Below are 12,640 nucleotides of genomic sequence, written 5' to 3'. Positions count from 1 at the left end.
CATGGATCAATGGGTGTTATGCACAAACAATGAATCATGGAACACTACATCAAAAACTATAGTTATGATGTAATGTATGGTGACTAACATAACAATAAAAAATTTTTAAAAAAGTGAATGAAAGAAACCAAGATAGAAGAAATTGGTAAAAATCAAAAGACAAAAATAATGAGTAAAAAAATTGTAAAACGGTAGAATAAATTATAATTTGGAAGCTGGTTTTTTGGTAAAGGAAAAACAAAAACGGATAAACCACTAGCTGACACACTCAAGAGGAGAAAAAAAGAAAAGGGAAGTACAAACACAGCGTTGTCTGCAATGGCAAAGACTGGAATGTCCAAAATGGTTAAATATAGTACATCCATAAATAGAACACTGCAGCTTTAAAACAAGGGAAATCTTTATATATTGATATGAAACCTCTCCAAGATATACCATTAATGAAAACAGTAACATTCAGAATGACGGGTACAGTAAGTTGCCCTTGTATATAAAAAACAGTAAATATAAGAATTTATAAATACATTTTCTTGTACATGAAAAAGAAACTTAGAAGGATATACAAGAATCAAGACAGTGGTTTCCAAATGGAAAAAGTGGAAATTGGGTAAAAGGAGACAAGGATGGAAAGGATACTTTTCAGCACACAATGTTCGATACTTCTGGGTTTTGAGCCTTATAAATGTTTTAGATTTGCATATGACCAACATCAATTCATCAAATATTTTCAAGCACTTACAAGAACTATACTTGCTGTGGAAAATGTAAAAAATGAAAAGATCCATAACTCTCTTTTTTATTTTTTAAGTAATCTCTACACCTAACGTGGGGCTCGAACCTACAATCCAAGATCAAGAGTCACATGCTCTATTCACTGAGCCAGCCAGGTGCTCCAAGAACTCCTTTTTAAAGAGCCCATAGTTTTTAAAGTTTGTGGTAGGGATACAGGTGGCAAAGCAATACTGGGATATGTGCCTGAATCTTCGTATGAAGACGTTATGTTGAAAGTGCTATAAGAGAACCTATAGGCACATAACGGAAATGAAGACGGCTGTTCAGGGAAGACAGTTCCTAGGCTAAGGTTTAAAGGGTGAGCCAGAGATTTTTAGTGGAAAAATAAAGAATATCCCAGACAGATTAGAAAACAGAGGCTTGGAAGCAGAGAGCAAAGGGTATTCAAGAAATCAGGATTTTGCAAGAGGAAGAGTAGATAGAATTCTGACTATAGCTGAAAGGGGGCTAGATAAGAAAAGGCATTAAATACCATGTTACATAATTTTATCACCTTCTACCTGTCCGATGAGATAAAGAAGTAATCATGGCCTCCTCCGTGCAGCTTAGTATAGAGGACAACGTCCAGGGAAACAAGAAAGCAGTTTTTGCAACACTTTTCTTGTCTCTAGCTCTTTGTGCACTCAGCTGCCTCCAGAAGAATGCTCTCTCTACATTCCCTTTCCCCAGCCATCCCTAGCCTAATTCCTTTCTCAAGACTCACATTAAATGACCCTTGTTCCAGGCAGCCTTCTCGAACTCCCCAGACTAAATCAATCAATTCCACTTGCTATATACTTCAAAGCATGCTGTGATTCTTCTTGGTAACTACACTTAGAAGTCTTTGTCTTCTTTTCTAAACTGTAAGCTGTGCGAATACAAGAGTCTAGTAATAAATGAATAAATTTTAGAACATAATTTAATCTTTCCTGATCACTCAGGTGTATTATAAAAAAAACCTAAATGACTGAATTTATACATTTCAGGTATATAAGACTGCATATAGGTCTCTTCGTCATGGCTCTAGCATGCTATACACTTCAAGTACTTGTCTCTTGACTTTTTCCCTCTCCTCTCAGACCATAAATTGTCACTTCCTACTACCCTTAAGTCTACATTTCTAGCAGATTCCAAGTACATCTAATTTGCAGCTATTTCCTGAGCTAAGCAGATAAACTGAGTTATAAAGGATACAACTAGCAAAGACCAAATAATAATATGTAGTTTTTGAGGGGGGACGGTGGAGGGGAAGGGTGTGGTGGAACATCGGAATAGGGATGTAGGGAGACATGATGCTCTTTTATAAGCAAACTATTTAAACATCACTGCATGATTTCTATTGTAAACAAAGTCTTTTATTTTTGCTAACTTTGGATTTTCTGTGTTATATTAAGTTCAAAGAGTTGTTAATACCTGTTTCTTCATTCAAATAAAGAGCTGAAAAAAAACCTGAAAATAAATATTCCGCTGTGTAAGAAAAGAATGACCTGAAAAAAAATCAGTCCAAGATACTGAGGGAAAAGTATCTGAATTCTGATCAATTCGAGGCATACACTTTTTCCTACTTACAAATACATGAAAGTGGGTTGTGTCTCACAATTAATGCCTTAACAATAACTGGTAATATTTTTTTTTCTTAGTCTTACATAAGATAATGGTGCACCTAACTGATGGCACCTTAGATTTGATGAAATGCATATTATAAAAATATTCATGTACATGACTTCCTTAACTAGATAATGCTTAATACATTCCATCTCTCTTGCCCCACTAAAATTAAAAGTCAAATGCTCATATTAATGATGTTGACAGGAGTTAAAAACCAGTATGAAAGAAAAAAAAGTCGTGATTTGGTTTCACTGAAAAATCTTCCATCAAGATATTATGGGCCTGTACCAATGAATGTACCTAATAAAAACTTTGCTTAAGAAACCTTTAGTGAAATCCCTCAGAACCCTTACTTTCTGGGGAAAGTATCTACGTTAGCTATGTGGTATGTAATCATCATAACAGTTAACAAAATTATTTAGTTATTCATTGTTGAATAAACAGAAAGGCATCTCTTCCAGTTTCCTAAGGTCAATAGTCTGAGTGGTCCTCCATATTTCAGGACCATTAATTTAGTGTAATTTACAACATTATTATTCTCTAAAAGCATTATGCAACTAAATATGCTTCTTGAATTACTAGCAACACAATCACTAATGTAACTTTCAATTCTAAACTATCGTAATCACAAAAACATGGAACTTTTCATTTAAATACAACTGTAAAAATTAGATACACTCAATTAGTCTGATCTTTATACAAAATAAAAACTCTCCAAAAAACTTACAGACCTTTTGTTATTTTTTTCTCCTCAGGGGCAAAAGTATAAACCAACTGCTTCTAGAAATGATTAAGTTATTACTATTCTTAAGTTACTATTATTCTCAAACATTTTCTCTTCAAATAATTAGGTAAGCATCAGAAGAAATATGTCCACTAGAGCTAATGAACAAAAGAAAAGAAATCGAGAAACAAGTTCTAGAAAATATGCTATAAATAATAATGTCTGTTGACAAGAAATATTTTTTAAAGAGATAATTGAACAAGAACATTTATCTTACAATCATCACTACAGAGTAAAAGCACTAACAAATTACTTTCTGTTTTTTAGTACCTACCTTTGTCTGGGAACTATAAAGAGTGCCCGTACCAACTTCTTCCTATTCGCTTTTGTATTCATGTTCATGCAAAAATCCATTGCTGCCTAAAGGAGAAAAAGCAAACTTTTTTCCTTAAAAAATATATATATAAATTTAGCTAATGAAAGCAGAACCCACGCACGCTACAAAGGACTTCTACTTGTTCCTAAACACTTCAAAATGGTTTTAGAACACTAGTATTGTAAGCATATGCCAAACTAAAAGATCATGAAAGCTTAAAGTCTTCTCTCCTTTTAGATCTCAAAATACATGTCTCATAAACTTTTAAATTGCAACCTGGAGTTAGAAACAGAAAGCCAAGCGGGTGGACTGAAGACCTGCCATGAATTATTTGGCAAATAACTATATGAAATGGCAATTAATGCCTCTGAGCTCAATGAAGTCAGGTAAACCAACATTAATATTGAAAAATATTCTGACAGAATTAGAAAGTAGCAAGAATAGTTACCAGGAACCAAGAAAATTATTAATGCTAATAAGGATAATCAAAAAAGAACAAAGATAAACTAGAAATGAGAGAAAGGTATATATTATTCTCAGGAACATGTAAAAATAAGTGCCTCAGCATTGACTAAAAAGGTTTAGTTTAGTGTCAACAATCAGATTTGTCAACTTAAAGAAACCACATCACAGGACTGCAATAAATACCCACAACTGTTATCTAGTGTAGCAATCTACCATTCTATACTGTAGTAACAAAGAAGTGTTCAATATTTCATCACTATGTCTGATATATAAATGTAAAGAAAAGCTGAGAGAGGTATGTGTTCTAAGAAGCCACTGGAAAGCAAAAATATGAGTAACTGGTATTTTTAAAACAGGCATGTATACTTTAAAATGTTAAAGCTTTTCAGTATATTTGGTTTAAGAAAAATAACAAGTTATACTTCAAAAAGGAATAAACTACCTTTAAATATACTTTTGAGGATTTCAAATACTGTCCTTCCATAGGTTCACATGTAATGTAATGATTATTTTATCATTAATCCTAATCCTTAATCTGATAATCTCTTGATTATCAGATGCACATAAAAGATCCACAGAGTTTCCAGATCGATCAAGGATTTCTACTCTTGCTATAGACAGAATGAACTGAAATACCTCCCATTTGGTTAAATCTTTTGAGGAAATGGCACAACTAACACTGATTAGATTCAAACCTGGGACACTAACTCACATTGCAAGTATTCACCAAGATCAAAATTTTACATCAACATTAGTCAAGAGAGTAAAATCAATTTAAAATTTTCTTCTGCTTGTAAAGAGTATAATAAATGTTATTAAAGCTTACATTTTATAACAGTAAAGTTTATCATAGCTAATTAAAATAACAAAGAGAAAGGAGAAAATACAATAAATTTCCTATAATCAATTCACCCATAGGCAACATTGAAAAATTCTGGACCTAATAAATAGAAATCCCAAAGTCATGTACTCAGAAAATAAAATAGGTTAATACTAGAAAAGTTCACACACACAAACTCTCAAATCAACATTTTTGAAAATATTAAGGAACACTTTAAATGGCCAACAATGGCTTATGTTTCACCATAAAGCAGAAAACACGAAAAATAAAATGTATTTCAGTAACTAGAACATTGCCCTTTGAAATACGTAAGTACTTTGCATATTCTACCTAAATAAATTTTATGAAGACAGAGAAGGCAATAATCACTTCACAATCATCAAAGGCCAGTTAGGTGGAAAAAAAAAAACCTACAATGTTCAAAACTCTCCACAGATCAGGAGTCCGTAAAGCATGTCAATGCCTAACACACAGTAGGGGCTCAATAAGTATATAGAAAAATAAAAGACAAGATGAGTAGAAAAACTGTCAGAATTACTAAATTTCAGAAAATTAAAAAAGAAAAAAGCTTCATATGTATATTAATTCTTAGATTTAACCAGTCCTGTCCTTTTGGGAGAAATGGAAGCAAAAGGAGTCTCCCTGGTGGTATCTATCTGCCTGAGGAACAATTGCTGATTGACAACTCAATAAGCAGTATTATGAAAACTTGTTTCAAAACAATTTAGGTCAATGAAAGACAGTTCAACAATCATTGCTTATTTTATTAAGTAAAAATAAATTCTTATGATCATCAAATGTATGCAGAAATAAACATTAAAAAAATAATAAATAAACACTACCATGAATGACATTACTCACAGAAGTTACCTAAACGAAATCTTCACTCTGATTTCTATATTGTTACATAATTACTGAATTCAAAGAATTCTTAGATTTTTCTGTTTCCCAATTACTTTTCCCTCTTAAGCCATTTGGACTTTTGTGAATGTATATGGAAGAAATACCTTTCATGAGGACGCTGACTCCCCAGAGGAACCCACTAGGGTCCAACAGGGAAGAGTGGCCCATGTGACCCTCAGAGGGGTAACTCAGAATTTACTATACAGTCATTACTGGCAAGAGCTCTTAATACTGAGTGGGGCGCTACAGGATACCTTCTAATGCAGGCTCAGAACAATAATGCTACTATATACAAAATTGCTAAGTTCCTTCTCACCTTCAATTTTCATGATAGTACTCAAAATGGGGTACAGGGATGGAGCGTAAGTGTCAAGGTATTTCTCTGTCATTCTCTGTTTATGTCTCATGAATGAATATATGAAAATCTGGCAGGGGAAAGATTCAATCATATTTCAAACTTGCTAAGTTTCTGAAAACTGTACATTGACCTAATCACTCCAAGAAGTAAGCCAATTTGGAAACAGTTTCGAGCCTACTTGATTACATGAAGAGTTACTGAAATACATCTAAATTATTTGAAGGAGAACTAAACGAGCTCAAAGTTGAAAAATAACCTAACCTGTGTAGTTCTCTACAGGAGACTGTCAAAGCATTATGGGGAAAAATATGATATTACACTTTGACAAAAAAATGGCTTAAAGCAACAGTTTTCAAACTTTGGGTCTCAAGTGTCCTTTACTTCATACTCTCAAAAATTAAGGACCTGAAAGAACTTTGTTTACATGGGTTACATTTATCATCATTTACTGTACTAGAAATTAAAAACTGAGAGACTTTTAAAATATTATTTCACTTAAAAATACCAACAAATCTATTAGTTGATACTCGTTTTTGGAAATAACTACATACTTTTCAAGATGAAAAAAAAAACTTAGTGCCAACAGTGGTACTTTTTTAGAAAATAGCTAGATTTTCATATCTACTTAAGCATTCAAGTGTTTTGTTTTTTGGATGAAGTAAATGAAGAAAATCCAACTTCACATATATACATAGCTAGAAAAGGGAGATGCACTTTAATATACTTTCCACTAATTGTAGATATTCTTTGATACTACCCCAAAACTTGACAAGTGGTAGTTTCCTAATGGTTAGCTGCAATGTGGAACCAAAATCAATTTTTCATGCTATATTAAAATCCACTGGTCTAACTTGCATTTTTGAGTGAATCTTTAACACTCAAGCAAGATTCTGTGAACACTGTCTCGTAGTCACTTAGAACAATGGTTCACTGAGCAATGCAGATCTTCCACACACATAATTTTATGTATTTAAAATTACATTATTTAATATCATTACAAGTTTCATCAGAAAAGTCCCATCAATAAAATCTCTTCAGAAAAGAACTGGGAAGGTATCAAGCTTATGGTGGTAGATGTAAGTTTTCCAAAATTCTAACTTTTGTTGAAAACTCTCATTCGTTCATTGGTAATAAATACTTTGTTGCTGTCCTTGAAGCGACAGGCTCACCTTGTTCATTTTGGTAAACTATCTGCTAAATACCCAAGTGTGAGTTAACAGTTTGCCCATCACTTCTTTCCAGTAAAAATGCTATTCTATGAAAAAACCAACTAGTTCAGCTTACAACTCAATCACACAAATGGTTTTTCGCAAGACAACCTTGAGAAAGCAGAAGTGCCTTATATGCAATCCCCATTTTTTCAGATTAAAAGGATGTGTATTCAAAGATTAAAAGGAAATAAAATCACAAATTTTTATAGAGTCATCAAGGAGATTCTTAAGTGAAAGTAGTGCTCTCTTTTTAATTACAAATGCATGGCAGTGAAGAATACAAAGGCTACTAGTACAGTTTGCACCCACTCATGCTAAATTGCCACTTGCTTTTGCAAATGTCAAGAACAACGAAAAGGCGGGGCTTGGGGGGGAACCCTAATATTGGTATGAAAAGTTTTAACCTTATAGACCTCATGAAAACACCTCAGAAGACTCCAGGAATTGACAAAGCATACTTTAAGAATTTCTGGTCTAAAACCTTATTTTCCAAACAATGGGGTCCCTATATGAAGGGGAGAAGTGTCAAGACAATTCTAGATGCAGTTTCACACTCAAAGATAGTATCTACAAACTGGCTCCAATTTTCTATGTTTATTTTGGATTCCCATATAAGATTCCACTTGAAGAAATAGTTCATTCTATGGCTAAAACAGTCCAAAACCCACAAATATTCCTAATTAGAGCTATCCCACAAGGTCTATGTGCTTGCATAAAGTTAAACCATGACCATTATACCTTGTCTATCAGATCTCGGTTGACACAGTTGGGCAACTGCTGGAGGAAAGCATCCACTATGAGCTTGAGATGAGATCCAGTGCTGGCTTCTTCGTCCTCTTGTTCTAATATAAAATTAATTTTTAAATAGGTTAAAAAAAATACAGAGAGACAATACACAGAGATAAGAATAGAAACATTCAATTTTAAGTTATTTGGCAAACAGATTATCTACAGCTTTTCTTATGGAAAAATGGAAGCCTTTTTTGAGCTATTACCCTAAAGTTTGGGTATATCTCAACACTACAGTCTTTCAGATATCAAATATGAAAAGGCAAACTTTTGCATTAGACACAAAAACTTAAACATAAATTGCATGTAGTTTTATAGTAAATTTGTTATTTTTATCTGCTGAGCATCCCTCCCCATGTCTTCAAGTAATAACAGCCCTCCCATCACCTGCTTGCCTTTGAAGGCAACCCATGGGATTCTGATAGGGAAGGGCACAGCCAAAGCACAGCACACCACCTTCCTCTTAGCCACAGGCAACCATGACACAGGATTAGCCAAATCCTTCCATGATACTTATGTACAAACACTGAGACAGACTCTCTTTTCCTATGATGTTAATAGTTGATAGGATCTGGGCCTAGGGCAGCCTCTAACCATGCCCACCTTCCCTTCATGACATGGAGAAAAGAAAATCTACAGTAGGAAACAATGAAGACAACAGAGAAATAAGCAATACTGACAAAAGGTATCCTTCTAATAAAAAAATCCCAGCTAATAAATGGATAAACAAGATGTGGTGTATATATATATACATAAAATGGAAATATTACTCAGGCATAAAAAGAATGAGATCTTGGGGTGCCTGGGTGGCTCAGTTGGTTAAGTGTCTGCCTTCGGCTCAGGTCATGGTCCCAGGGTCCTGGGATCGAGCCCCACATCGGGCTCCCTGCTCCGCGGGAAGCCTGCTTCTCCCTCTGACCCTCCCCCTGCTTGTGTTCCCTCTCTCGCTGTCTCTCTCTCTCTGTCAATTAAATAAATAAATAAAATCTTTAAAAAAAAAAAAAAAGAATGAGATCTTGCCATTTGCAACAACAAAGAGTATAAGGTTAAGTGAAGTAAGTCAGAGAAAAACAAATACCAAAGGACTTCACTCATATGTGGAATTTAAGAAACAAACAAATGAACAAAGAAGAAAGAGACAAACATAAAAGACTCTGAAATACAGAGAACAAATTGGTGGTTGCCAGGGGGAAGCAGGTGGGCAGTCAGCTGAAACAGATAAAGGGGATTAAGAGCAAACTTATCATGATGAGCACCGAGTAAGGTACAGAATCACTGAATCATCCTACTGTACAGCTGACGCTAATAAACAGATTGTATGTGAATTGTACTTCAATAAAAAGTCCTAACTAATAAAGAAACCTAATAGGAAGTATTTAGGGAATAATTAACAATGTAACATTTTTATTACTAAATACAAAATATTACTCAATTATAAAGACAAATAAAATTATAACACATAAACTGATCTACTAGTTGTCTTTTTAACTCTCAACCATCTTAGAATAACTTTCAAATACTTTTAAGACTGTAAAGATTATACCATAAATTAAATTCATGACAAACTAGCAAGTAAAGAAGCAGAAGAAATATCTATTAAGATATTGAGAATTTAGATGATCATTAAAGCATGTATTCACATTATATGGGACATATCCTGTTTCTATTCTAAATCAAATTCCAAAAATGATAGCCTGGAAACAACAGGAAAATAGAGAATTAAAAAGTAAAGCAAGAGCTCTGTGAATAAAAATTAATCAAAACTTAAATCATCAGCAAAATAACTTACCTTGCTCATCCAGAAGTTTCTTTGTGAGATCCTCAGCTTCATCTCCACCTTCTAACTCCAAGGTATCATCATTAATTTCTAGGTTCTCCAACTCAAGTTCTAAATCCTCAGGATTTGATACCTCTTTATTATCCTTAGGTTCTTTCATCTCTATTTGAAAACAAAGAATCAGTATCTCTGAATTAAAAGTCATATTGAAATCCTGCCACAAAAATAGATAAGGATTCATAAAATCTGCATCATTTGTCTTAGAATCTACATATATACCTGGCAATAAACTTGAGTACATATTTAATATACTCAGATTTTATAAAAATAGTACACTCATTGAGAACAAAGACCATAACTTCTTCGATTCTATATGCCATCTATTAACCGAAGGAATGGAGGGATGGATGGATGGATGGATGGATGGAGACATACATGGCATGAGGATCTGTGGTAAAGAGAGGAAAATAAAGTTGATCAGATAAAGTGGACTCAGAATAAGGTGGGTCTCAAACTCCATGACGACAAGTTCAGACCTTCTCTTTTATACTGTATGAGCTTTGCTGGGTCATGAGCAGGAGATTAACATTTAAATGTGAGGTGATGTGAAAATTGACTTACCAACAATACACAAGATAAATCAAAAAGACTAGATGTAAAAAGACCAATTAGGGAAACATCCTTATAACTTAGATGTCAGGGGTTACAGGAAATAAATAAAAAAATGCAAAGAAAATGGCCAGGAGTTGGTAATAAGTCTCAACAGAAAGGATAAAAAAAAGAGGAACTAAACCCAATTTCAACAATATTGCCATAATGTTGATCATTGTTGCTGACAGGTAATTGCCAGTTCACTGTATTACCCTTACTTTTGTGTTTGAAAATTTTCATAAATAAAAAGACAAAAAAACCTGAGTTCAAGACTTTACGCTTAAAAGAGTGGTAGACTTAGGGTGTCAACTGAAATTATATTTTTCAGCCTCATCTCTTACAATCTCTAATCTCATAATTTCTGCATTCAAAGCAGAAATGTTTTACTGATACATTACGCCATCTCATATTTGGAAGAATCAAAGCTCTCATATGGACTGGTTTTGCTGCTTCTATTGAAGACAATTTTCTCATTCATTCACCCTTCCATTCAACTAAGACTTAAATTCTTACCACATGCTAACTACTGTTCTAAACAAGGATACAGCTTTGTACCAGACAAAAACCCCTGCCCATATGGAGCATACACTCACTCCCCAGTATTCTCTGATGTCTATCAAAAAACCAATATTTACTGACCGGCTACTGTGTATTCAAAACTATGCTAAGCTGTCGAACATTCACAAAAAGCTTAAAATGTGGCTGTTGCTCTCAAGAAATGTACAATCTATCCAAGAAAATTCAATTAATATACACAAGGGAGTCAGAGGGGTATGGTGAGGAGAGGATTCCAAGCAGAAAACACAATGAGGGAAGGCCATGAAGCAAGAGCACTGGCCTGCTGCACACGCTGAGAAGGAGAAAAAAGTAAGGGTAATGTGGTATCAGATATTGGAGAGGAAGACCTAAGCCAAACTATGCAGGGTCCAAGAGACAATGTTAACAAGTTTACATTATATTCCAAATAAATGCAAAGCCATTAAAAGATAGGAGAGTAAAATTAATTTTTTAGAATGTATAGAAGGCAGCAAGAGCAAATCCAGGGCAGCCAGGGAGGAAGTATCACACAGTGGCCCAGGTTAAGAGATGACAGTACCTTAGATTAGAATAGTAGCAGTAAGGACAAAATCAATCTGAGATACATGTAAAAGGTTGAATTAACTAGACTTAATTACTACAGTGACTGTTCTTTCCTCTTCTCTCTGACCCTGAAAAACTCTGACATTTAAAAGGCCAAATCAAAGTGGAAGCTGAAGATAAGCAGAGAAGATAGGAAGGTTTAGAAGCCATGGAATAGAAATGCTCCACAAGGGAAATAGTAAACTGTGTCGAATGGTTTAAGAGATCAAATGAGACAGAGACTGGAAACTGCCCATGAGATACAGCAACATGAAGGTGATTGGTAATTTTGGCAAAAACAGTTTCAGGGTAGAGATGAGGCTGGAGCCAGATTGGAGTAGACTAATAAGGAAGTAAGAAAGTGAACAACTGGCATCTTTTAAGAGGACTACATAAAAAAGAGATTAGGACAGTAGCTGACAAGGGATGGGAGGCCCAGGAGGTTTCAGAGTATTCACAATTTGTTTTGATCTGTTTTTTTTTTTTTTTTTTTTAATGAGAATATGTTTGAATACTGAGATTAAGGATCCAGTAGACAGAGGGAGGGAGAGAGAGAGTTCAATACCAAAGAGATCAAAAAGGGATAATGAATTGCAATAGGGTTCTGTAGAAAGAAGGAAACAAGATTCAGAGCAAGATGATGGACTGGCCTTATAGAGAAGGTGTAAAATTTCACCTTATCACCCAGGGAAGAAAAATTCTATAAGCCCTAAGAGAGGAAGACTTATAAATCAGAAGGGGCACACTGTTAAGGGAGTTCTATCTAATGGCTTCCATCTTCTCTATTAAGTATTATATTGCACATCATCTTCTGCTAAAGAGGGAAGCAGAACAAAAACCAGAGAAAGAATGAAAATGTGTTATGGAGTCAACTGCTGTCAAGTTTCCATGCAGTGTTGAGAACCTGGTTGAGGTTGGTGACCATGAATTTATCAAGTTATCAAACTATCTAACTGATCATCTCTAGGAGAGCTCAAGAGTTTGGATACAGAAACCAATATGGCGGATGACTGAGTTCATCCAGGGCTGAACTTGACAGGCATGTAT

At 34.4% G+C, this 12,640-nt stretch overlaps 1 protein-coding gene across 3 annotated transcripts in view; it reads right to left on the bottom strand.

Annotated features, from left to right (window-relative positions):
• The window catches only part of UPF2 (UPF2 regulator of nonsense mediated mRNA decay), a 108,744-nt gene that overhangs the window by 63,574 nt on the left and 32,530 nt on the right, over positions 1–12,640 (bottom strand). For all 3 annotated transcript variants that reach the window (XM_025853513.2, XM_025853514.2, XM_025853515.2), the window contains exons 6-8: positions 9,836–9,985; positions 7,996–8,099; positions 3,438–3,523 (exon numbers count right to left, since the gene is read on the bottom strand). In XM_025853513.2, the coding sequence (XP_025709298.1) occupies positions 3,438–3,523; positions 7,996–8,099; positions 9,836–9,985 (340 nt within the window). The remainder of the gene's footprint in view (positions 1–3,437; positions 3,524–7,995; positions 8,100–9,835; positions 9,986–12,640) is intronic.

This window comes from Callorhinus ursinus, unplaced genomic scaffold (genome assembly GCF_003265705.2).
Source record: "Callorhinus ursinus isolate GAN/ISIS: 27379988/994484 unplaced genomic scaffold, GSC_fseal_2.0 scaffold36, whole genome shotgun sequence".
Classification (NCBI taxonomy): domain Eukaryota; kingdom Metazoa; phylum Chordata; class Mammalia; order Carnivora; family Otariidae; genus Callorhinus; species Callorhinus ursinus.
Note: the sequence above shows the minus strand (reverse complement) of the source record. Positions and strands in the feature narration are given on the sequence as shown.